The sequence below is a fragment of the Solea senegalensis genome, linkage group LG18, assembly GCF_019176455.1.
Source record: "Solea senegalensis isolate Sse05_10M linkage group LG18, IFAPA_SoseM_1, whole genome shotgun sequence".
Lineage (NCBI taxonomy): Eukaryota > Metazoa > Chordata > Actinopteri > Pleuronectiformes > Soleidae > Solea > Solea senegalensis.
This window is the reverse complement of record NC_058041.1, coordinates 16193629-16218195: the sequence shown is the minus strand read 5'-3', so window position 1 is coordinate 16218195 and position 24567 is coordinate 16193629. Positions and strand designations below refer to the sequence as shown.

General features: G+C 40.6%; 2 protein-coding genes across 3 annotated transcripts; both read right to left on the bottom strand.

Annotated features, from left to right (window-relative positions):
• Positions 1 to 771: 771 nt before the first annotated feature.
• LOC122758943 (carbonic anhydrase 4-like) lies at positions 772 to 14278 on the bottom strand. The gene is made up of 18 exons (XM_044013353.1): positions 14223 to 14278; positions 12968 to 12999; positions 12750 to 12801; positions 12206 to 12244; positions 11932 to 12105; positions 10492 to 10640; positions 10319 to 10408; positions 9700 to 9766; positions 9237 to 9400; positions 8013 to 8118; positions 5497 to 5526; positions 5236 to 5412; positions 4646 to 4800; positions 4462 to 4551; positions 3500 to 3592; positions 3352 to 3421; positions 2167 to 2330; positions 772 to 1679 (listed from the first exon to the last, which is right to left on the bottom strand). Exons 3-18 carry the CDS (start codon positions 12799 to 12801, stop codon positions 1491 to 1493), a joined length of 1809 nt encoding a protein of 602 aa, XP_043869288.1. The 5' UTR covers positions 12968 to 12999; positions 14223 to 14278; the 3' UTR covers positions 772 to 1490.
• Positions 14279 to 15315: 1037 nt separating this feature from the next.
• Positions 15316 to 22425, bottom strand: LOC122759384 (sarcoplasmic reticulum histidine-rich calcium-binding protein). Of its 2 annotated transcripts, none has more exons than XM_044014227.1 (6): positions 21375 to 22425; positions 18939 to 19039; positions 18363 to 18434; positions 18219 to 18276; positions 17211 to 17247; positions 15316 to 15905 (listed from the first exon to the last, which is right to left on the bottom strand). In XM_044014227.1, exons 1-6 carry the CDS (start codon positions 22219 to 22221, stop codon positions 15884 to 15886), a joined length of 1137 nt encoding a protein of 378 aa, XP_043870162.1. In that variant the 5' UTR covers positions 22222 to 22425; the 3' UTR covers positions 15316 to 15883. The 2 variants fall into 2 exon arrangements, with proteins under 2 accessions (XP_043870162.1, XP_043870164.1); XM_044014229.1 differs by having other exon boundaries at positions 18219 to 18273.
• Positions 22426 to 24567: the final 2142 nt, after the last annotated feature.

The window sequence follows — 24567 nt, the reverse complement described above, 5'->3', positions numbered from 1 at the left end:
GCTCAAACATCCTGCTGTTGGTCATGTAACTTACACGCTGCATCTTTTTGGGTTCAACATGATAAACATGCACCAAACCCAATTTGGTGAAAAATGGAATGTAACTCATTCAACGTCCTTTTCTGCTCTTTTGCTTTCATTACAATTATGTCAAAAACAACCTTATTGTAACACACTCACTGAAAATATGGTCCTTTATTTCCAAGTGCACGGCTAATTTACGGAACCCTTCCCTGGAGACTCTGAGATCTATGTGGGAGACAGACCTGCGGGTCTGTTCACCAGAACAGTGGGTAGCAGCCCTGGAGCGGGTGCACTCTGCCCCAATATGTGCCCGGCTTGGAGTAATTCACTTCAAGTTAAACTAAACTAAAAATATTTCCAGATGTACGCCACACCTGTAACGGCTGTAAGCGTCCACCCGCCTTCCCAGCACAGTCATTCTGGCATTGTCCTCTCTTGTCCACTTACTGAAATCCATCCATCTTGTGGACACTTGAAGATGGACTCCAGTAATGCTGAACTTGACTATATAGACTTTTTAAATTTAATACAACGCCCTATTTCGAGAAATGTTGAGCTTTCTTTTAAACAAAGGAAAAGTAAAAAAGAATTATTGTGGGTCAGCTGAGCCGTTCTTGTATAACAAATAATGTGTCGCACTAGTGACATCATCACATCAAAGTTCTAAATGTGCATAAATCTGAAGACTGCTGCAGTCCGTGAACAATCCCACACATTTATAAAAGGAGGTCAATGACTGTTGGATTCTTTAAATTGATCATGTTTTTTTTATTATATCATAAATAAAATTGATTGATCGCGACCACAATATGTCCCTAAAATCTGGTAAATATAATGCAACTGTCACTTTTATTATTTATCTCACTTACAATGCATCAATTACTGGGCAAGCGAAATTTATACAAATCTCAATTTTAGTTTTCACCGTTTGCAGGAATGCATTTCCTACTAATTAAACAGACCAGTAAAACAGAATTAAAAAACACTAAGGCCTAAGCTTAAGTATGTTTACAGTAAGAACTAAGAAAACTGTGCGAAATACAGTAGACAATCTTGCAATTTCTCACTATTTTTACTACCGTGGGCGATAATTAGAGATGCACCGAAACAACACAACCGAAGCATCTATTCCCGCTTAGAGTTTGTCCAAAATCAGTTTGGAACGCCAAAAAAACGGTTCCAACAAGATGTGAGTACACGATGGAACAGCGCCTGTTAAATGCTGGAAAGTCATTTTCAGTTCGGTGCATCCCTAGTGATAATGGAAAAGGTTATGTCCTGGAGAACAGTGCAATTAAAACATGTTTCGATTACGACGTCAAATAACCACAATTGAAAAACACAATTTTACCCATTTGTTATAAATATTAAAATAATCAGAGCAGTGTAAAACGGATAATTAGTGCATGATACAATTATTCACCACAGCAGCTTCAGTTTGATGAGCTTCTTCTTTCTTTTTTTTTTTACTGACGCAGATTGAATGAAACGGTGCAGAGGAGCAGCAGCGGCAGCAGAAACAGCACAGCAGGTGCAGGTGCGGGTGCGGGGCCGCTGGCTGCTGATGCAACGGTGCTGTACACCGTCCTGTTGTGGAGAGACTGCAGCGGCCGAAACACGTTGCCATATCCTGCCTGAGTCGGGAACAGACTCATCTGGTGGGATTAAGTAAACATGTTAGCTTTAGACAGTGTCACTAACCGATTTGCGCCGTGCATGTGCTAAAGTGTGACTACTTCCTGTTACCACTAATGCATTATGACAGAAAACGTGCATTATAATTTATGAAAATTTATTCAAAGAGAACACAAAAACATATATTTTAATGTCAGCAAAAGAAAGTACTCGACGCTTAAAATCGGAATTGAATTTGTGAAATTTGGAAATACGTCGGCCCCGGCACATTTCTATTTCTGGAGTTAAAGTGCATCTCGTCTCATCTCCAGCTCAACACCGTGCAGTCTCACAAATGTTTTAACGGAGGACGCGTGCAAAAACAAAAACAGTGGCGTGAAGACAATGTAAACGATCAATTCTGATCTGGAATGAATCAGATTGAACAAGGATTTGAACACTTTTGCAGGTGACCGGAACATAGCCACTCTACGAGTGTGTGGATTCACAGCATCTCTGCCCACTTACCAGACTTTGGTTCACTTTGAGAGTCTCTTTAAAGATCGTCCAAACCACCGCTTCATTACATGTAGGCGTGGTTAATGAGCCGTTGTAGCGGTAGTACGCCCTCGTGTTCACGTTGCCGAGCAAGTCGTCGATGGAGATCTCGTCAGTGACATTAGCTCGTTGGTCTGTATTGAAAGCAAAGTTGCATAACAGTTACTGTTATTTATAGGAAAATGGCAGCAACATGGATTTTTGAGTTTTAAGTTGTATTCCGGCATGAGCTAATATTCTGAATAAAAAAAAAAAAATGGTGTGATTATGTAGTGAATGAATGAATAAAAAGTAGGTGTATCATTTAGAGGTGACTGATGAAGTGTGTTAGCATTTGACTTAGTAAGGTTTTAACCATTATTTAACCAAATATAAATAATGTGTTGATCACTATTAATACCGTGCTGGTGGCTAAATCAATGAACAAGTGTAAAAAAAAAAAAAAATCTAGTGAAGCTGCTGCAGGATGTCAGCTGAGGATGTACTTGGTGTGACCTGCATGTGATTGAATCACTCAGGATGGATGTTAACACCAAGTCTGCACAAGGTCAAAGTGGTTCCATATGTAGCACAGGCACATTCTCTTAAACAGGTGCAGATTTGATCAGGTGAGCAAATATTTGTCATTTCTTGTTTTCCCACTGGCAGCCATATTTTCAGTGAAAGAAAGCCTATGTTTCTCAGGTTGGTTGTGCAGGGGGGAACTTCTCTGACTATGGCACCCTTTACATTTACATTTTAGGACGGATAGTTATCTGATGCCAAAGGTGGTGACCATATTGAACAGAAGTGTAAATACGAGTCCATGACGCCTCTCTGCGCCACCTACAACATGAGCTCCGAGCACAGCCAACGTGAATGCGATGACAAAACTGTACAGAATCCTCTGCTTTTGTTGTTTTTCCGCTTGTCGGAGACGACTTCTCCTTCTTCCATACAAGAAGTCCATACAATAGTGCGACCTTATGAGCGGCTAACATTGCTGTTGATATGGCAGCGCACAGGATGTGACGCCATAGTCTTTGCAGAAGAAGAGGCGGAGCAACCATGATCGGATAGCAATCGGATCGTACATGTTAATACCAGGTGTAGAGGCGGCTTCTGTGTCAGTGCCCGACTCAACCACACTACCAAAACCCTGAAGTGTACACTCACCGACTGTTTTAATAGCCGAGAGGTAATGGGTCAGCTTCTTCCAGACTTCCATGTTAGATGGCGTACTTGTCTTCAGAGAAAAACGAGATAGTTATTTCAGTCAGTTCTCCACACTTAGGCCTTGGTTTGATAAAACTAACCCACTCACCTCAGCATGTCCAGAATCGGCATGTCCAGAATCAGCAGAACTACTGCTGCTGCTGCTGCTGCTGCTGCTGCTGCTTTTCGTCGTACTCACAGCCTTCAATGAAACAAGATTGAAGAAAAGTCTTTGACATATTAGACTCACTTGCTGGATCAAATGTAAACCAGAGAGAACAAAAAGTATGGATTATTTTCAAACGAGTGAACTCTGGTCTGCATGAAAACGTGGGTCTCGGACTATCAAGCGAACCAAAGAGAGGCGGTTGAGGATGGCTCGCCGTCTCGCCTGATGGAAAGACTTGTGAAAAAACAGTTAGGTTTGAAACCCAAAGTAAAAACAGAGACCTTGAGACTGCATAAATGTTTGTGTGGTGAACAAGCGGGCTGAAGGGGACGGACTTTCAATGAGTCCAGTTTTGTTCTTCCTCAAACGAGCAGCTGTTGTAGCTGCGTGACGCTGTCCAATACAATCAGTGCATGTGATTTTGTTTGAGAGCCAGTTTGATTTCAGACTCCTTTGATGTGTCTGCCAGTTCATGTTGGGTCACTTATGAAAGAAAGGTGCAGCAGGTTACAAAACAGGTAGTTTTCCTCTGATCTAGTGTCGCGTGTCATAATAATTACCTCCAGTGTGAAGACTGTAAACAATATTCTCTTGTTCTCTTGAATGTGGAATAACACAGAGCTTGTGTGCCTTAAAGGTCCCGTGTGTAAAATGTAGGTACAAATCATTTTTCTAACAAACTACACATCTTTTGAGTTTTGATGCCAACTGAAGGCTACATGCATGAGTTCTCCAACACACTCGTATTCAGCTGCAACATGCAGCTTCCACAATTAATGCTGCTAAATCAATTCTAATCAAAGAAAAACTTGTCCATTGCAGTTTTAAGTCCACCAGTCTATAAACAAATGGAAAAATACACAACTGAACTACTGTATCAGTACCATCAGAGTAAATGTTACCTCAATAAAGAATCCCAGAACTGCCAGGCCATTGGGAGTCTGCACCGCCTCCTCCAAACTTAAATCCTTCCTCTTGTTCACAATATGCATCTAAACAAAGACATAATTAGATCGCGATGGAAACAGACGTGATTCCAAACCACTGTCTTTAATTAAACAGTCGAGTCATTTTTGGGTGACTGACCTCCATTGGGTACTGTTTGGAATCCACTTTGTGCTCTGAGCCATGGGAGTCGTGTGATTCCGTGCCCCAGTGGAAGTGGAACTGAAGGGTGGAGTAGACGTGTCCCAAACCTCCCCCCGACACCTCCGCCACGCCGTCCTTCAAGACACATTTAACTGCGAGTGTTCAGAGGAGACAGAGAAACGGTTACACACGGGATTGATGGGCTGTTTCAGCGGAAGTAGATTTGTACGAGGTACTGAAAATACCACTACACCATGCATTTTTATTGACTGGTATTACTAACAATGGCTGGCCTGGGATACGTATGGCATCATGGAGTAAGTGGTTTAGTCAGTACAGACCATCAGTGTAATTACCTCATACAACCACACTTTGAACAAAAAAATAAATAAAGTTAAAGTTAAATTTAAAGTCTTTAAATTATTAGAAAGAAAAATGGTAAGGAAACTGATAAAGTTAAGCTTTAGTGTTATTATGAATTTGCTTTAATTGTAATTTGTGAATACACAGATTTACCCAAGGCTTAAAAAGGAAAAAAAATCATCTTTAAGTCGTCAATATTTTTAAAATCAAGGATACGGACAAACCTGCATGTCCTGTATTAGTGATATACTTGATGGCGTGTTTGTCGTCAAACTTTGTAAAGACGAAGGCGTCGAGGTTTTTGTCCACCACAGTGTTGCGTGTCTCAATGTTGATGGGTGACTGGCTCTCACCGTCACAATGGGAGTGGTGCAGAAGGTGCCAGTGGGATGAAGTGTGCTCTGTGGGTGTAGAGGGCAAAATCCACACTTTGAGACAATCCTCAGAATCTTATTTTGTAAGTGGGTAAATTCAATGATTCATACCACAGTGGTCGTCGTAGCACCAAGGATGACCTAAAGAGAAGAGCAGAAATATTCACTGTGTCAACCCTCAGAAAATAATCCTCATTCAAGGGAGTTCCTGCATTTCAAAGCTTGTGATGATTTTGTTTATTTCTTAATCACATTCCATTTCTTCTCAGTGGATATTCTTGCACATTTTTACAAAATCAGAGTCTAAATGTCTGTCAAATGTACAGGAAAGTGCTACAGCTACCTATGTCAGGCAGACCAATGAGCACATGGTTAGCACTCCTGCCTCTGCAGCAAGAAGACCCGCGTTCAAGCTCCGGTTGGAAGAAGGGTCTTTCTGCATGTTCTCTCCGTGTGTGTGGGTTTTCTTCAGGTTCTCCCGCTTTCTCCCACAGTCCAAAAAACATGCAATTGTGTCAAATGCACACTATAAATTGGCCGTAGGTGTGAATGTGGCCCCGTGATGGACTGGCAAACTGTCCCGGTTGTGACCCCGCCTATCGCCCTATGTCAGCTGAGATTGGCACAGCACCACCCGCGACCCTCCTTTGGGGGAGAAAGCGCTAGAAAATGGATGGATGGCTGTATGAGTGTGCATTTGTCACCTGGATGTTGTCAAAATGTGTCACAGCACCATGAAGTGTCCCATCGGTCACAGGAATCGTCAGCTCCCTCACATTTGGCTGACGTTTTTCTGTTTGTGAATCACGTTTTGTAACCGTATGAACATACAGGCACAGGCTTGGAGCGTGGAGACAAAGACAAATGCTAATAATTCATCAATTCTAAAATGTTTAAAAAAAAAAGACAGAATTACGATGAATTTGTTTTTTTATCAACTAATATTAACGTAGTCATTTATAAAGTCACTCATTTATAAATTCTTCCAAACTAAACCCTGTTTAGATTCGGAACTTAAATCCAACACAATTCATCAATTCCCCTTCTAATAAATTCCGGCAGGTTGTACACCGAGAGGTTAAATGTCAACTCCCGCAGCTTGCAATAACAATGCAAGATCCAATACAATTAGCCTTAATAGCAGGGACTTAGTCATTTAACCAATTTATATTATTTAAACAGGGTTTAGTACTGAAGAAGCTTAAACAGGTTTATTTGACCCGTTGCTCCAAATCAGAAATCTGTGTGCCGATACGTTTCACTACATATTCCAGGTTAGCAACATTTGCTTATTGAACTAAGAGATTAAAGAGAAATTTTTGGACTTGTCCGTGTTTGGGTCCCTCAGCCTGAGATGCATCACAAGCCGGCATCTACGTTGTCCATTTCCTCCAAAACTACATCAAATATTACTGCAACGCAACCACTGACGCGCAAAGACGTCGGGCGCATTCAAAAGGTGCCAACGACTCATTTGACAATTGGGACAGCCCATATCACGATGCCTTGGATTAAGATTAGGGATACTGAGCAGATGGGATGGAGGACATGATCAGCAACACAACGAAAGCAAGTTACTGGAAATATGTGGTCGTTCTATGCAATACTTTGTTAAAGTAAAGGACTCTGAAATCGTTTTGGGTGGTTTTAGCTTTTTCTAGTAACACCACTTGAACATGGTTGCCAAACCAAGTGATTAGCTAGCATGCTAGCTGTTATTCGTTTGGCCCTCCCACCCCAAAAAGCAACTTTATTGAAGGTCAAAACAGGCAAAAACACAGAACCCTTCACTCTAAATTGGCAATAGGTGTGAATGTGTGTGTCCAAATAACCTTAGCATGTTTTTGGACTGTTGGAGGAAACCCAAGAACCTTGTGAGAAACAAGGTCACTGGTTCAGATCCTGGTTCAACCTATAGTTTGCATGTTCTCCCTGTTTGTGGAGAAAGAGCTTCCTCCCTAGCTGGTTCCCAACTTGTGTGTAAACAGGACAGTGTTCACTAGCCATAAGTTGTGCGATGAAGTAAAAAAAAAAAAAAAAAAGCCTTGACTAAATACCTTCATTGGTTGTCAGTGAATTTTAGAATGGATTTTTAAATGTCTTTATGGACTTGCACCCCAAGTACAAAATGCTTTTAATGTACATTACTGCTGCAATAGCTCCTGACACTGACCTTTTGTGTAAATACTTTGAAGAAATGTCAGCATTTCTTCAAACTCTCATAATTATATTTAAATGTTAAGCAAATGTATCCTTTGGATTGTGTTTAGTTTCTATAATGTGGTTTGTGTTAAGCATTTTTCCACATATCTAAATGATCATGTGTCAGTAAAAGGGAGTGACCGTCTGTTTTTAGTGTGAGAGGCAGTTTGACATTTTGTCCAAAGACTGAATTTCACAGCCACTACCAATAGACCTTTTCTACATTTCAGAAAGAACCATTTTCTTGGATAAAGCTGACAAAAAAAAAAGTGATATTGCATTTCGTTTATTGGTCAAAAATTGCAGGATTTGCTGACAAAAGAAACTGGGTCCTCCCTCATCAAGGATCATGTAAACAAAACCTCTCATTGGCCCACTGTCTGCCTATGGCAGGTACTGTATATATGCTTGCTTTATTGACTCACTGGGAGGGAGAGGAGATGCAGGTGAAGCAAACACTTGACGGTTATTGAGGGCTTGCGTAGGCCGATAAATGTTGCTGAGCCCTGTATTTGCAGGAAACCGCTCAATCTAAGAACAAACCAAACAAGAAATAAAGTTACGCATTCATTCTGATGAACTTATAACAAAACAGTCCTCTATTGGAAGACAAAATTCCCCAAAAGAAACCAGAGGTTCCACCAAAAGTCCTACTCTACAGGAGGGGGAGTGGGCAGCAGTGCAGGGAGTGAAATGCCTCAGGGTGATTTAACAAGAGGGTGACAAAGTACCAGTGACACAGGAGTAGACGAAGACAGACAATGGCAACATTTGAATGTAGTAGTTGGTGTTTGAACAAACAAATCTACTGCCTCGCACTTCCAGTACTTTAAAGATTTGCACCTGAATCATTACTAGACACTAGTGCTGGGCAGTATTCTGATGGTATCAATCTTTCCATACAATGCAAGACTGGTGTGTATATAAAAAAAACACATGTTACACTCAGACGTGTTTTCTCTAAGGTGGGGGCGTAAATTTTACTTGCAGTTAAAAACCAAATCATGTGTGGTGCAGCAGTGAAAAGGTTCCCCGTTGAACAGTTTTGCTGCACCACACATGATTTGGTTTTAACTGCAAGTAAAATTTACGCCACCACCTTAGAGAAAACACGTCCGAGTGTAACAAGAGTGAGACTCTGATACTCAACTGTGCCTCTCGTTGGAGCACTCCTATACAAATTTACAGTTGTGCACATAATTTTGTGCCATACTGCCCAGCACACAGGATACCATATACACTGGTGCACACCTGATTTAGGGGTTTAGTTGCACATTCAAAAGGATTTTTGATCAGGACTGATTTATATTCAATTAAGGTAAAAAAAAAAATGATTAATTTCAGTTTATTGAAATTTGACATTTTTTGGCACTTAAGGTGCTGGGAGGAAGTAAGTGACACTACAGAAGAGCTATTGAAGCCTATTGAGAGCCACCAACACCTCTCAAGTGCCCACCTTGCTCAAGAGACCAGGAAGACAGCAGATTAAACCAACATTAGTTTCAATGGTTCAGAGACAAGAAGTACAGCATCAAGAAAGTGTAGTGGTTTCTGTAGAGATGAAAGTGCCTAAATAACTGCTGCTCCAAATGAGTCCAAGAAGACCAACAACAAAACCACTTGACATGTTTGAAAGACCAGTAACTCACCAGCTTTTTGTTGATCTTGATTGGCTCATGAAAGACCGTCCACACGACTGCTTCATTGCAAGTGGGCGTGGTCAGGGAGCCCAGGTAACGATAGAACTTTGTTAGGTCGACATTTTTGATCAGGTCCTGAATCGATAAGTCTTCCTCAATTGAAACTTTAGTGTCTGGGAAGAGTTTTAACAACAAAGAGGTATTAAATTAGGCTATACATTAAAACAGTATATACACACACACCTAAGAGCATAACCTCAGTAGTTTCCTTGAGCAAGGAATACTGGCATTTGAAGGTTACACAAGTAGTGAAAAAATATTAAAATATATTTATCAGATGTTTTTAGGATCAGCTAAAGTGACGAACATATTAAAGGCTGCATCATTTTTGAGCAGCAAATCCTGCACTGGTGTGGAACTCAGTGACTGAGCCTTGCTTTAGTTAAGCAGAACAACATTCCACCTACTGTACCTATTTGGTCTGTCAGATATGACGTGAGCGTGTTCCATGATCCCGTCATATCGCCATCTTCAGTTGCCTTCAAGGAGAAACCATTATAAATACACGTGGAACATGAGGACGAAGAGCAACAACTACACTGCAAACCTCAGTCATGCATGAGGGAGGAATTCTCTATATCATCTGCCACAATCCAGACCAGGGTTAGACCAGTTTGGCACCAAACTATTTAAGATTTGTATGGATTTTTGTGTATAAATCCAACATTCATTCGAGTGGGTTGTGATATGTGCAAGAACCTGGGTAAGTGACCTAAAATCTATTATTAGGTGAAACCCATGTTCTGCTGAAGAACTTACATTTTACTTTGGCAGGAAGTTTTGATTGTTAGCTGGCTTTTACTGAATGATTTCTAATGAAAACTTTTCACTTTAAAAAAAATAAATAAATAAAAAAGCTCCCCCTGACCTCAGAAAGAATTTCCAACTACAAAGAAGCCCAACTGGTCGTGCACACTTTCCTTCCACCATTGTAGCCTTAATGTTAATCACTTTGGATAAAAACAGCCAACAATGACTAGATGTAACATAAAAGCCTTGACATGGCATTTAGAATTATTTTATACACATACATTTATGAAAAATCCAAGAACAGCGATCCCTTCTGATTGTGCCATGGCCTCATCCGCAGTAAGACCTTTCTTCAGACTGACGATGTGCATCTATAAAAAAAAAAAAAAGGGGACACAAGTTAGAGCTGTGAAAATGACATGACCAATAAAACATGGCAGAAACACACGGATACCTCCATTGGAGATCGGTGACCGTTGATCATGTGCTCCGAACCCGGATGATGGTTTGTGTCGCCCCAGTGAAGGTGAAACTGGTCTGCGGAATACGCTCCATTAAGGCCACCTCCACTCACTTCAACATCGTCTCCAAATGTGCACTTCACTGGTAGAAAAGACGCAGAAATGTGATCAATGTGGCGTCGCTGCATTCCCAGCCACTCAAAAGTCAAGAGCGTGGGGGTGGACATTGGGCCAGACGCCACACAAAGGACCTTTGTCACACCTGTGACCTTGACTTGTGCTTACTTTGTCATAATTCTGTAACCTGCAGCACACTGAAAATAAGCCAATTTCTTTAAATGTATCATTTTAAAGAGAAGACATCTTTTGATGTGACGCAAACTTACAGTAGCATGTCTAGTTTGTGAAAATAAGGCCAAAAACTATGCTAAAAAGTTGGACTATATTCAAATGAATGTAAAGGATTATCAAAGAATGTTTGACTTCTGTGATAATCAATTTTCCTTCTCCATTTATCACATGCTGAATACACACTAGTAGTGAAGACAAATAAACTATTGTTTTACATTAAAACTACAATAGATTAGATACAATTTTACTTTATTTCAAGAGGAGCCACTGCAAATTAAAGGTAAAACGAGTGTAACTTTCTATAAGGAATATCCTGTATTTTGTTGAAGGGAATAAAAAAATCAATATTTCAACTAAAGAAATGCATCCATTCCTACATCTACAGCCTGTCCCTGGAGTAAGTCACCACCATCTTGAAAATGAAGTGTCTGATATTAAGATTATGATTAAGATGATTGTCCAATTTCAAAAGCCTGTTACCTGATTTTGAAGATGGCACAAACGGCACTGAAAATCTCCCCAAACTTTTAGTATATGAAACGCCATTCCTGACACATTTGGAATTCTGTCCATTTATTTTGGGTACAAATTTAGTTTGGATTTTATAATTTTTCTACAAAATGTGGGAAGATTTCATTTCAAAAGTACACTTACATAATGGCAGCGTTTTCTTATCCATGTCACAAGAGACGGCCTTTTCCTCTGTTACTATGACTAAAAACAGCGATAAAAGCAAGGGGAACGCCGCCGCTTCCTCTTAAATAAATGGCCAAGTATGTACATTTCATTACTAAAAGTGCACTACAACCTGAACTATGTGATTTGTTTGTCTTGCTTACCGCAATGAAATTTTAAATAATTAACACACAGGAACAGAAGGCAGAATTTATGTATACATGGCCACTATTTCACCACTGCCGTTTTATCTTCATTTTAAGGTAAAATGAGATGGTTCCTTTGATGGTGGAGTTTGCAGACCCTTGTTAGAAGCCTACAAAGTCAGTTAAGAGTGCAACGGCCTTGACAATATGTTTATAGCATACAGTCAAGTGAAAGGACATGAGGAGCCACTGTTTCTGTACCTGTATGTCCATTGTTTATCATGGACGTGATGTTGGAGGTGAAGTTGATGAGGTTGAACGCGACCAGCTTGGAGTCTTTATCAACATATCTGGTGTCTATATTAATAGGAGACTGTCTTTTCCCATCACAGAAAGATCCAGGGAGGTCTCCCCAGTGGCTTGGAGTGTGGGACTCTGTGGGGGGGGGGACAAAAAACAGAAGTGCTTTTAATATTCAGGACAGGACAAATGTAAACTTATAATCCCTCAGTGAGTTAGAAATCTGTTCTCTTACCACAGCCGGTGTAGCACCAGTCGCTCGCACGAGCTGAAACTGAAAAATGGAAGATGATGTTATGAACAGGTCAGGAGCCGAGTGCTGCACAATCATAACACAATCAAACAATCATTACTGCAGCAACAAGAAGGTCAGACGGAAGACAACTGCAAGTTGGTTTCTAAGCCCAAACATGGGAATCAGAAAATATGTCAACCACAGATTTAATTATATTTATATTAAAAGTTTACTTTAACTTTAATAACTGTCATCTAAATAAATGCTGAAATGGCTTCAAGTAATTTCATGCAATTTTGTAAAAGGAGTTTCAATCTCAATGAATCTTTTCCTGGTTAATAAATAAAAGTACATTTAAAAAAAAAAAAAAAATTCACACATTCACTGGCCCTCTAACAAAAACTAAAATATTAAAACAAATTTCCCTTTGGACAATATGACAGTCGACTACACAGATGGTGTCAATACTGCAGATTGGACATGATGATAAAAACAGAAATGGATTTATGATACAATTATTCAACAGAATTTGTGTTTTACTCACACATTAGCAAAGCGCCAACAATGGAGCACAGAAGCAGCGAGGAGTGATCCATCTTCAGAAAGGAAGGACATTTGTTTATTTAAATAATGCAACCTCTTACGCACAGCGCTTAAGGGATTAATGTCCGAGCAGAAGCACATTTCTTTGATTTTGCCATGCAGTGTGGAACTGACTGAGCGGAGGTGACAAATCTTGCATTTGAAAGTTCTCCAGCTTACCTTACAGTCCTGACGTCAGCTCCCCAAAATCTCTAGATGAAAAAAAAAGCAGGACAGGCTACGTTAGTGTGAGGGATCACAAATAAAACATGTCCATTTCCAAAGGGGAAAACATTCTGAAGGTTAGTGATATAGAGGGGCATGTAGAGGGAGGGGGCCCACTGTGTATACAACACTTGTCCTGTGTGTGGAAGACATGTAACATGACCTGTTTGTCAGGACACTAATCAAAATACAGGTGTTAGTTGAAGTGTACTGTAAACTCTTGTTTCCAAGGGCCAGGAGGAGCCGTGGAGGCTCCTCACTCACGGGAGGACACAGCACCAGTGGATTTAACTTAGTGAAAATGCTCTGGACCATTTAGACAGACTTTCCCCAACTCAAATCTGCAGTTTGTAGACGTCTCATTCTTCCACACCAAAGAACATAGAGAATATTTGTCTTTTTAGCTCAAGGGGACAGAGGAGGAGCGACAGCAGCTTTACTGCCGCACTGATTTGCGCGTCACTCTCGTAAATCTGAGCAAACGATTTCTAAAGACCAAAAATCACAAAACACTACAGCTGACTGGTGTGTCTGAGCAAGACGATCCTACGTCACTCCTGTCAATGTGTGATAGAAAAGGAAAGGAGCTGTACAGATAGAATTGGTTTGAGTGGCACTCATGAAGCATAAAGCGCTTTAAAAAGGAATAATTCATCAATTTACATTTAGCTTTGTATAAGAATAAGGGTAGTATTTTTGAAAAATCAACCCCTCCCCCTCCCCCCCAGACGGGCAGGCCTCAGGTACAACATTGAGTCATTTGATCTGGACTGTGTGGCGACACATAAAAGTTTACACCAAACACTGACACCTCCTTTAGACAGGAAGCCAAAAGGCTTAAACAGTAGTGTTTAACCTCTGTTTACACACACACACACACACAACACTTGATGTTCTCTCACACACACACACCTCATTTAAGCTAAGCTTCTGTTTGAAAACACACTGTACTTGAAGTTGGAAGAATTTTTTATGTTTGTTTATCGTCAAATGAAAGTTTGTAGCATGAGGTCACACGTGGTTTAAAAAGGACAAAGACTTTCTGATGACCTAAAAGGTCACAATGTTACAACTAGTTAAACCTTCAGCAGAGAGTGAGTGTCCAGCCTCTGGCAACAAAACACAAAGAGCTTCTTCCCCCTCTCTCTTTATGTCAAGTCACTCAGAAAACTAGAAGTTTGTTCGTCACTGACTCCAAAGTGGAAATTACCTGAAAGCCTCTCAGCAGGAAGATCAGGGTCTCAGTGACGAGAGCATCAAATCTCTGCCTTTTACTTCAGCACAAAGCTGGACTTCATCTGTTCATCAGCATGTGATTGGCTGAACAATCAACTGCAGGTGGTGGTGTCCACTGCGTTAGTGTGCATGTGGCAAAGCATGGCTGAAACACTATGTGCGAGGACTCTCATCTCACGTTTAAATCATTTCAGTCTTTTTTTTTATATTCCCAGGTGAAATGTGTGCCGTGCATCGCCCTAGTGAAGACCCAAAATCACTTTACAGCCGAATTTTCGACACCTAATATCATTTTTGAATTGGTAAACAAGTCATTTCCAAGAGATTCTTGGTAGATTAATTAATATTAGGTGGCATATTGTTTAAAACATCTTGTTTTTTGGGATGCAAAAAAAGTCCTGAGCCAGACTTTGGGTTTCACTACACTATAGCATTAACCCTTTAACACTTTGCATGACTGTAAAAGGTTTCTGAAAACTGAGAAGTCACAAGTTTAAGCCAACGTGTGCATATTACAGTCAGGCCGGAGAATCCGTGTCTTTGTCACCAGAAAGGGAAAAAGTGGTTAAAGCGCCTGTACATAGTTTCCATAGTTTTTATTTTAAATATATTTTGTACTGTTCAAATCTCAAATTCAACACACAAACTCTGGTGTTTGTGGGGGTTTTTTTAATGAAACTTTGAGTTTTTCTTCATTTGACATTGTTAATACACTATTTTAACGTGCGGTAAATTTGAAATTAACTGCCAGATATTGAAAGTTATTCTGGAAAAATGGGCAAAGCACTTAGTCACTGGACATTTTCTAGTCCTTTTATGGTTAAAATAAGCAACAACAACAAAAAAAAAAGACGGCCATTTTGAGGCTCAGGTGTTAAAGAGTTAAGAGATGCACCAGTGACACTTTTCTCTGACAGGTGTACAACTACGATTCAATTTCAAAATTCAACGTTAGATCCTAGTGCCGCTGTTTACACATTTACAGTCTCCTTCAAAATGAGGACAATTCCTTTATTTTAGCTGGAAAACATTTGAGTTTGACATGGAAAGATGAATAAGTCAAGAGATCAATATTTCAGCTTTTATTTCCAGGTATTTACATCCAGACTCAGAGAACTCAGAGGACTTAGAGGAGAGCCTTGTTTGTTCAGGGAACACCACGTTTGTACGTGAGCACAAGTATAGGAACAGATTTATATAAATAATACTGATAGTGGCAAATCCTTTGCTGTGTGTCGTGCTGGTTGTTTAGATGTTGAAGGAGCTACTTTTCTCCTCATCCTCCTCCTCCTCCTCCTCTTGACAGCCGAGCAGAGCACAGGTGGTATCGGGTGCAGCAGTATCAGAGTTTTCCAAAGACAAATACGAGCAGCGTCGGACCCGATACCCCCGATACCCCACACGAGACTGGGCCACAAATATTTCCCTCTCAGCTAAAAAGCGTTTCACAATAACTTTGTCACAAATACACTGCGTTTTGCATTGGAAACTATACAATAATTATTTGGGCCATAAAATGAAGGAAAGGAAGTTGAAGCCTACAAAGTGAAAAGGTCGTTAGAAACTGAAACGGTCCGGTTTGTTGCAGGCAGCCAGATTGTGACCACAGGATGTCGGCAAAGTGTTCCACGGTGCTCAAAGGAGGGAGGCCACGCTCCTGAAAAGACAAAGAGCCGCGAGTCACCACAGGGTACGTTACTAAACCGACTCGCTCCTCACTGTCGCAGCCTTCACTGACATGAACCTGAGCTACAGAGCTGTCAATCATCGGAATCCCTTGGTGTCAGACTGGGAACAGATGAAAGAGGTGCGACTAAAGAAGCGCTCATTGTTACTCAGAGAGTACTTAGTATGACAGGAAGAGAAAGTGTAACGCCTGCAGGTGTAGTTGGTGCAAGTCTGTGATCAGAACAAGAACACAACAATGTCAGGGGGCAAAAACAACACGACTGCATATAAGACTAATATTCCTTAACAAGGGTTATACAGTGACGCATTGTTTTGTACTGTTTGTACAAATTTCTAATTTAACACACACAATCTCGTGTTTATGTACAACCACAGTGTTTTTTAAATTCAACTTTTAGATATTGAAAGTTACTTTCCAGATATTGAAAGTTATTCTGAAAAAAAATGGGCAAAAGCACTTCTGGACACTGGACATTTTCTGGCCCTTTTATGGTTAAAATAAGCAAAATTAAAGTCCTTCTCTTCCTGTGACGGCACTCTGACCAAAACAAAGTACCTGGTACCAGGTACTATGGTAGTGGAAACACAACTTAACCCTGCCGTGCCGTGGCGAGGCGAGTAGAGCCGGTGGAAACACGCCAATAGAGACAAACAATCATCCGCTCTCACACTGCGGTCAATTTAGAGAGTCCGATTTGCCTAATCCCTAAATCTGTAAGCATTTTGGACTGTGGGAGGAAACCTGATCTGTTTATTTTGCTGGTGTGGCAGAAATATGTTTCGGTAGAGAACAATGACACCGTTCCTACCACACACAGACAGCATGCAGTTTACCAAAATATAATAAAGTAATAAAATAAAGTCAGCTGTAATATCTTATTAAGACAAAATTAGATTAGATTACTTTTCTAGTGCTTTTCTAGTCAAAAACCTTTTTTTTAGGCAAAAAATTGGAACAATTTCCCAGAAATGAGGCTATTTTTATTTGAAAAAGAAAAAATAATTTTTGCATTGAGCAGACTGAAATATCGATCTTTGGATTTGACCGGAGCTACAGTATATCACGCTTAAAACCCAAAGTTTACAGCGTCACCTGCAACTACACGCTCCTGATAGATCACACAGCGTCCTCGTGTCATGTTCTCACAAAGAATATACAGCATGTAGGCATTTATAACCAGCAGCACATATACTTGGTCTGTCTGGTATGTCAGTGTGATGTGATCAATGTGATCAATGTGATCAATGTGATTGAAGAAAAGAGAAGACTTACTGATAGAGGGATCCTGTGATCTCATCGACGAGGCCACCTGCAAAAAACACACAAGGTAAGATGTGCAAAAAGCTGACAAAAACAAACACACACAGTAGTTCAACAGAGAGGGCAAAGTTTCCCACCATAATCCCAATAATCTCCTTCTTGTGTCATCACCTACATCCCCGGAAAATGTCAATCAAATCAACGAGCAGCTTCGTGGTTTGAATCAGTCAATTAATCATCATAGTGAAATGTGTCCTGGACTACATGCTGTGCTTGTACTACGATAAAGCGATAATTAAAAGCATTAAAAACTGCTGTAACCTCAACAACATATTCATTCATTCATTCATTGTTTACCACTTTCCACCCTCAGTCAAAGCAGGTCGTGAGCCCGGTCATGAGTAGGGATGTATACTGAGGACCGGTTCCTAATTGGGTCGGTACCAGAGTACCGTTAAGATTCTGGACAAACAGTCCTGTTATCGGTTCCTTTTTTTTCCATCACCAATGCTTCTGAGAAGCATTTGTAATTACGTGGCTTATGTTCAGTTGAAGCTTGTATCCTATAACGTTTTACACAAAATGACATGTTGTAGTATCGATAAGAGTATCGATAAGTATCGGTACCGATAAGGAGGATCAGTATTGGTATCAATACGATATACAGTACATCCCTAGTCATGAGAGAACAATACTGGGTCATACAGCTCGGCGCATGTATCTGGTGGTCATTTTTTTAGGTAATCGCACTTGTGGTCTGGCGGCCCATCCTACTTTGAGTGTGTGTGTCTTTTTTTTATATGTGACTGGGGTCGAGTGGGCGAGGCTCGATAAGAAAAGTGAAATGAAATGGTTAAAAAAAAAAAACACACACCCTGTACCCAAATCTGAAGGCACATTGTGTGTGTGTGTGTGTGTGACTATTTGTTTTTTCCATTGTCAGAGCGCTATGATATGAACCTATCCTAAAACGTATGGTGATAATGATTCGTAATGACTAGTGTTTAATTATTTAATTACCTGCCGTGCAAATGGTGTCACACAGTATGGGGCAAAGGTAGCAGGAAGAGCACTCCTGCTGGAAAAAGCAAGGAAGTGTGAACACAAGGAAGTGCGGCCATCATGGAATACAGTGTGTATGATTTGCGGTATCACTACACTTACCCGGCAGTGCTCACAGTAATCTGACTCTTCTCCCTCTTCACATGGACACATGTCGCAGTCCTCAGAGCAGTGCTGGGACACACACACACACACACGCACACACACACACACACACACAAGTGCAAGTGTGACGTCACAAACCAAACGAGTTGAGGTGAGAATAAAACAACCACAAGGAAACAACATGTTCAACTTCACAGACACAGAAACCTTTAATAAGTGTGAAATAAAGACAGACATTTACTTAACAACAGCTTCATAGACCCTTGAATATAATATGAATTAATAACTATAACAACCTGAATAACGTGCCTTTAAAGTGTTACCCTTTACTGTCAGATATGCCAAAAAAAAGGATCAACCAATCATTAGATAATGATAAACTAAACAAATAACTAATCTATGATCATTTTACGTGATGGTAGTGATGGTAAATGATCTAATCTACAGTAAGTACCTCACTAAACTAATCTTTAGTGAAGTACATAGTACTTAAATACAATTAGAGGGTAATTATTAGTGTGACTGTAGCTTTATTCATCACTCGACATGCAAAAGGGCATCCCATCATTTTACCTTACAAATGGAGCAGATGCTGCACAGAGAGCCGGAGCGGAACTGCACCGCTTCACCGTCAGCCTCCTCTTCTTCCCTCGTGTCGTCACCTTCAGCCTCATCTGTGACAAAGTATATGTAAGTGCAGATTTCATATATGTGTCAGTCCTTCAGTGTGGGGAAACTCTAGTGTGAAAAAAAGACAATATCACTTAAATGGTACAAGTGGCAATTAGTTCTAATAATTCCTTGTTTCCTTGTTTCCTTTTTTACCCAGCCACCTTTCAAGTCTTGGTCTCGAGTACTTTATACATCTCTGCAGGTTAGTGCATGGCTACAACATTTTTTAAGCATACAACATGTACAATTAATAAAACATACACAATAAATATAAAAGTATACACAATTTAGCATCCATTCTGATGGATCTGCTATAATCTGATTGACACACAAACACATAGACAACATCTGCACAGACATCATATTGGTGTTTATTTGAATAAATGACATATGGACACAGTTAAAACCATCCACGTGCAACTGGCTCAGAAAAACAACGACACTATCCCTTTAAAGAATAGAGACTATATGACCAACTGATAAATAAGTGGTTCTCTTTTTTTTGTTATCCCAAAATAGACACAGTGCTGTGCAGTGACCACATGGATAAGCTGGTCTATTTCAAGAGTGACACGAGTGACAGACAGTGTTGTGACAAAAGCTGCAGCGGTGTCACAGTTTACGTCAAACAAGCCCAGATAAATGAAGCATCTCTATTATTTTTCTACTAACGTTTTTGTTTGCATGTTTGGCCATGTTACAAAAATGTAGACATTTAAAAACAAAGGTTACTTTGCTGTTGTCCTTGAGTAACACTGCTTACATCATTTACTCTGTGCTGGTTTTATTTATTTATTTATTTATTTATTTATTTAATCGTTTATTCATTCATTCATGTATTCATCTATGTATAATACATCATATCTTAATACACAAACCACATTTTTGAATTCTAAATGACTAATTTCTCGCCTCAAATGATCTTAAAACTGCGCTTGGGGATTATTTATTTCAGGTGTATAGTTCTTTTCTCTGCTGCTATGCTGTGATACATGACAGCCACGCCATTTCAGACCAAAGCAATGAATCAGGCTCGATCAGCGTTAGCCCCGCCCTCTGACTTTGATGGGCGAGTTGGACAGATAAAATAAATGAATGATCCACTGCATCACGGATCATGAAATAATTAAATGTCAGTCAGTGTCATTAATGAATTAATTAAAAGTGTTTTTCGTGACACATTTAAATAATTAATGGCACATTTAATGGTGTATTTATTTATTTATTTATTTAATTTTGGTCCTCCATATTAACCCAGTTCCAAGACAGAGTTTTATAAAAATTACTACTTCCCAACTCCAGTCCTTAGTTGGGCTTTTTATGTTTAAAATATGTTTAAAAATCTGCAAATACATGACAACAGCTATAACAAATATGCTAAAGTGAGTACAGCTCTGATTTGATTTTATATCTGAAATTGATTTCATTTCATTTCATAATTGAAAGCCTCTTACAGAAATAGCAGAATGTCCAAACAGTGTCTCAACACTGGCTCCCTGTACAGTTCAGAATCCAGATCGGGCCCCATCATACCTTAAAGCAGGTCTATGCTGGATGTTTGACCTCATTTAAATGGTTAAAGAGAGACTGGGGGCTCTTCTCCACTCCCTCTAATGTCTGTTAGCAGAAAACCAGCCTTGCCACATCTCGCCCGCCGACCCGGAGTTTTCAGAATCAGGAGGTTTTTTGTGAAGTCTCGGGTCTGACGAGGAACACGAATCGCTTCGCAGCACTAGACAGACACGTGACACACACCTTAACCAGGTGATGGCAATAAGATCAAGGAAGTGACAGCATTATCTCAGACATTCATCGTCAGGAAAGAAGCAGAGAAAACCGTTGTTGGAGGAAATGAGGACGAGGAAATGTACGCAAGTCATTTTGAGTCTGGTTCCGTCAGAGATTTCTCTGTGTGGTGAATATCGTGATAGTTTGTGAAACCGCGTTACCATGGCAGTGGTACAAAGTTCAACAGATGCTCAAATACTCACATATATAGTCACAAAATGGCTCCACAGCGCCCCCTGTAAAATCTTAAATCAACAGCCTTTGCAGCTGCTTTTACCCTCACATACTGTCGATCAGGATGAGATCTACAAAAGCTCTCTTGGACATGATGGGATGGATTCCAGGACCCCCATATCGCTGCTTGCAGCTACATTTATTAGTAAAGTTATTGTTTTTATTATCATCATTATTATTAGTAGTAGTAGAATTCTAAATGTATTGTGTTCTTCTCTCTTCTGATTCTGTTACCTGAGCAGATAAGTGCTTTCTACTCTACTGTGTATTATTTGAATTTTAAGTAATTAGTAGTAGAAAAAAAAAGGGACGTACCACCATCTTCCTCAGCTTCATCCTCTTCTTCCTCAGCAGCATCTTCAGCCTCCTCCTCTCCCTCACTCTCAGCTGTGTTTGCCTCCATGTCCTCATCGTCTTCCTCCTCGTCATCAGAATCCTCTCCCTCCTCTGCCGCCTCACCATCCTCCTCCTCTTCCTCTTTTTCTGCCTCCTCATCCTCATTGGCCTCATCATCCTCAGCAGTCACTTCATCTCCGTCCTCAAAAGTCTCTTCTTTCTCCTCATCATCATCAGAGGTCTCTTCCTCCTTATCATCATCATCATCATCATCAGACTCCTCTTCCTCAGGAGCATCCCCATCAGAGGTCTCTTCCTCCTCATCATCATCAGACTCCTCTTCCTCAGGAGCATCCTCATCAGAGGTCTCTTCTTCCTCTTCCTCATCATCAGAGGTCTCTTCCTTCTCGTCATCATCATCATCAGCCTCCTCTTCCTCAGGAGCATCCCCATCAGAGGTCTCTTCTTCTTCCTCCTCCTCATCATCAGAGGTCTCTTCCTCCTCGTCATCATCATCATCATCAGCCTCCTCTTCCTCAGCATCTTCATCATCAGAGGCCTCCTCCTCTTCTTCCTCTTCTGCCTCTTGTCTCACAGTCTCATCCTCCTCATCTGACTCTTCATCTCCTTCCTCCTCTGCTACCTCTTCATCAGCGTCTCTGGTTCCAGCTTCTTCATCACCCACAGCCTCATGACGTCTGGCATGAAGTTCTGCATCTGCCTCAGTCAGGTCCTCCTGGGCAACCACGAGCCCAGAGTGTGGTGTGTGTGCTGAGCAGAGGAGCAGCAGCAGCAGCGTCACTGTCCAGCCTTTCACAGGTGACATCTTGGAGAAGTTATACTGTTAATCTTCAAATCCACGCCGGAGCAATGTCTCGATACAGATTCTTACACCAAAGAAAAACACAACGAAAACAATCATTGGGTGTTCAACACCTCAAAAGTCATAAAATGTACAGGAAACTTAGTTTGAAGCTGCAGAGAGAGACGAAAAGAGAGACTAGAGAGAGGGGGGCGTGTTCAGAGCAGTGTGCCAGTCATGACTGACAGAGGCACATGTCTGGAAAGAATGTTGGTCATGCCCTTAATACACAGTATGGTGGAGTGAGTGTGTGTGTGTGTGTGTGTGAATGGTTGAATAATGTTAAAGTTCCCAAGTTCCCAACCAGAATAAAAAAATAAAAATCAAACTATCCTGCGTGTAAATAACAAATAGAAAAACATGAAGCTGGAAATAAGTCCAAATATACAAAAACTACACTTTAGCAATGAGCCCAAAAAACCTCCAACCCACGACTATCAGTATTTGTCAGCGACTTTAACAGGAAGAACAAGCAGAAAGTCAGTGTGGACAATAAGTTACACTTGATATGATATGATTCAGCTGACCCCGGTCACAGGGGGGGACATCGGTGTACTCCTTGTGTCCAACAATGGGAGGGTTGTCATAAAGGAGGAGCAACACGTCATGCAGAGCGGATCAAAAGCCTGACTGATATGGTCACTCCACTTAATATCTGGCGAGAGAAAGAAGTAAACTCCTTCTTTGAAATGTAAACACATGACAACAGAAACTTTACTATTATAGGAAGTAATATTTAACAAACCAACAGCTCTCACACAAAGTCCTGACGGTGAATGGAATATTTGCTGTGCAGGCACAATGTCAAGCTGATGCATGGGCTGGATGTAAATAGAAAGAAATGGAGATGCTGGAACATCTATATATATATATATATATATATACAGTATATACATATGTATGTATACGTATATACATGTATGTACATATATACATATATATATATACACATGTACTGTATGTACACTGCCTGGCCATGCCTAGAGCCTACTGTACACGCCTGTGGGGGCAGTGCTATGATCTGGGTGTTGGTGCAGTTGGTCAGGTTCTAGTTTCAGCAACATTCTGTGTCCAAAGAATGAGGTCAGTTGACTACCTGAATATACTGAATGACCATCAATGGATTTTTTTTCTTCCCTGATGGCATGGGCATATTCCCAGATGACAATGTCAGGATTCATCGGGCTCAAGTTGTGAAAGAGCGCTTCAGGGAGCATTTCCACCACAGAGTCCAGCCCTTGAGGTGGCCCGGTGGGTGTGCGTGAGAGACAGAGAGAGCCTCCGACAGGTGACGTAGTGACAGGTGGCTCCGCTGGTTATTTACAGTGAGGGCTTCTTCAACAGCCCTGCTCCACTATGTGACCTTCAATAGAACTCTTGCACACTGTAACTTAGCACCACAGTTCACTCTTCACACGAGCCATGCCACCATCTGTTTGCATCACATCTAAATATCTTGTTTCCATGTTTTAGTCACATGGTTTTTTGTTGCCTTCACTGAGGAGATTATGTTTTCATGGCTGTGGGTTTCTCAGTAAGATTGTCCTGTTCTTTGTGATGGGGGAACGTTCTGTCGAGAACGTTCTCTAAAGGTTGCATAAAAATTAGGGGAATGTTCTGGGAACCTAACATTAGGGAAACACGCTGGGAATCTTTAGGGAACGTTCTCTAAAGGTTGCATAAAAGTAACGCTAGGGGAACGTTCTGGGGACCTAACGTTCGGGGAACACGCTGGGAGACCGTTCTCTAAAGGTTGTAGAAAAGTAAAGTTAGAGGAACGTTCTCTAACAGTTGTATAAAAGTAACGTTAGGGGAACGTTCTCTAACGGTTGTATCAAAGTAACGTTAGGGGAACGTTCTCTTAAGGTTGCATAAAAGTTGCATTAGGGAAATGTTCTGGGAAGCTTGAGAGAAGGTTTTCTAAAGGTTGTATGAAGGTTGTGACAAAGTAACGCTCAATCAAATGTGCAAACAAAAACTACCGTTAGGGGAACGTTAGGAAAACATTCCATATCAACCACAGGACAACCTTCAAGGAACGTTCCTGCAACCAAAAGGTAACGTTCCCTGAACGTTCCGGAAACCAATAACTGTTAGCAGGGTAATAGGCATCGGACGGTACAGAATTCCAGGTGGCGTTCTACTATTATAACAAAATGCATACTTTTAGTGACCATTTTAATGTGAAAAACAAGAACAGTAAACGTGATTCATGACACATTTCCTGTAATATTCTGTATTTATATAGCACTTTTCTAGTCTTGTTGATCACTCAAAGCTGCTTTACACTGCAGTTTTAACATTCACCCA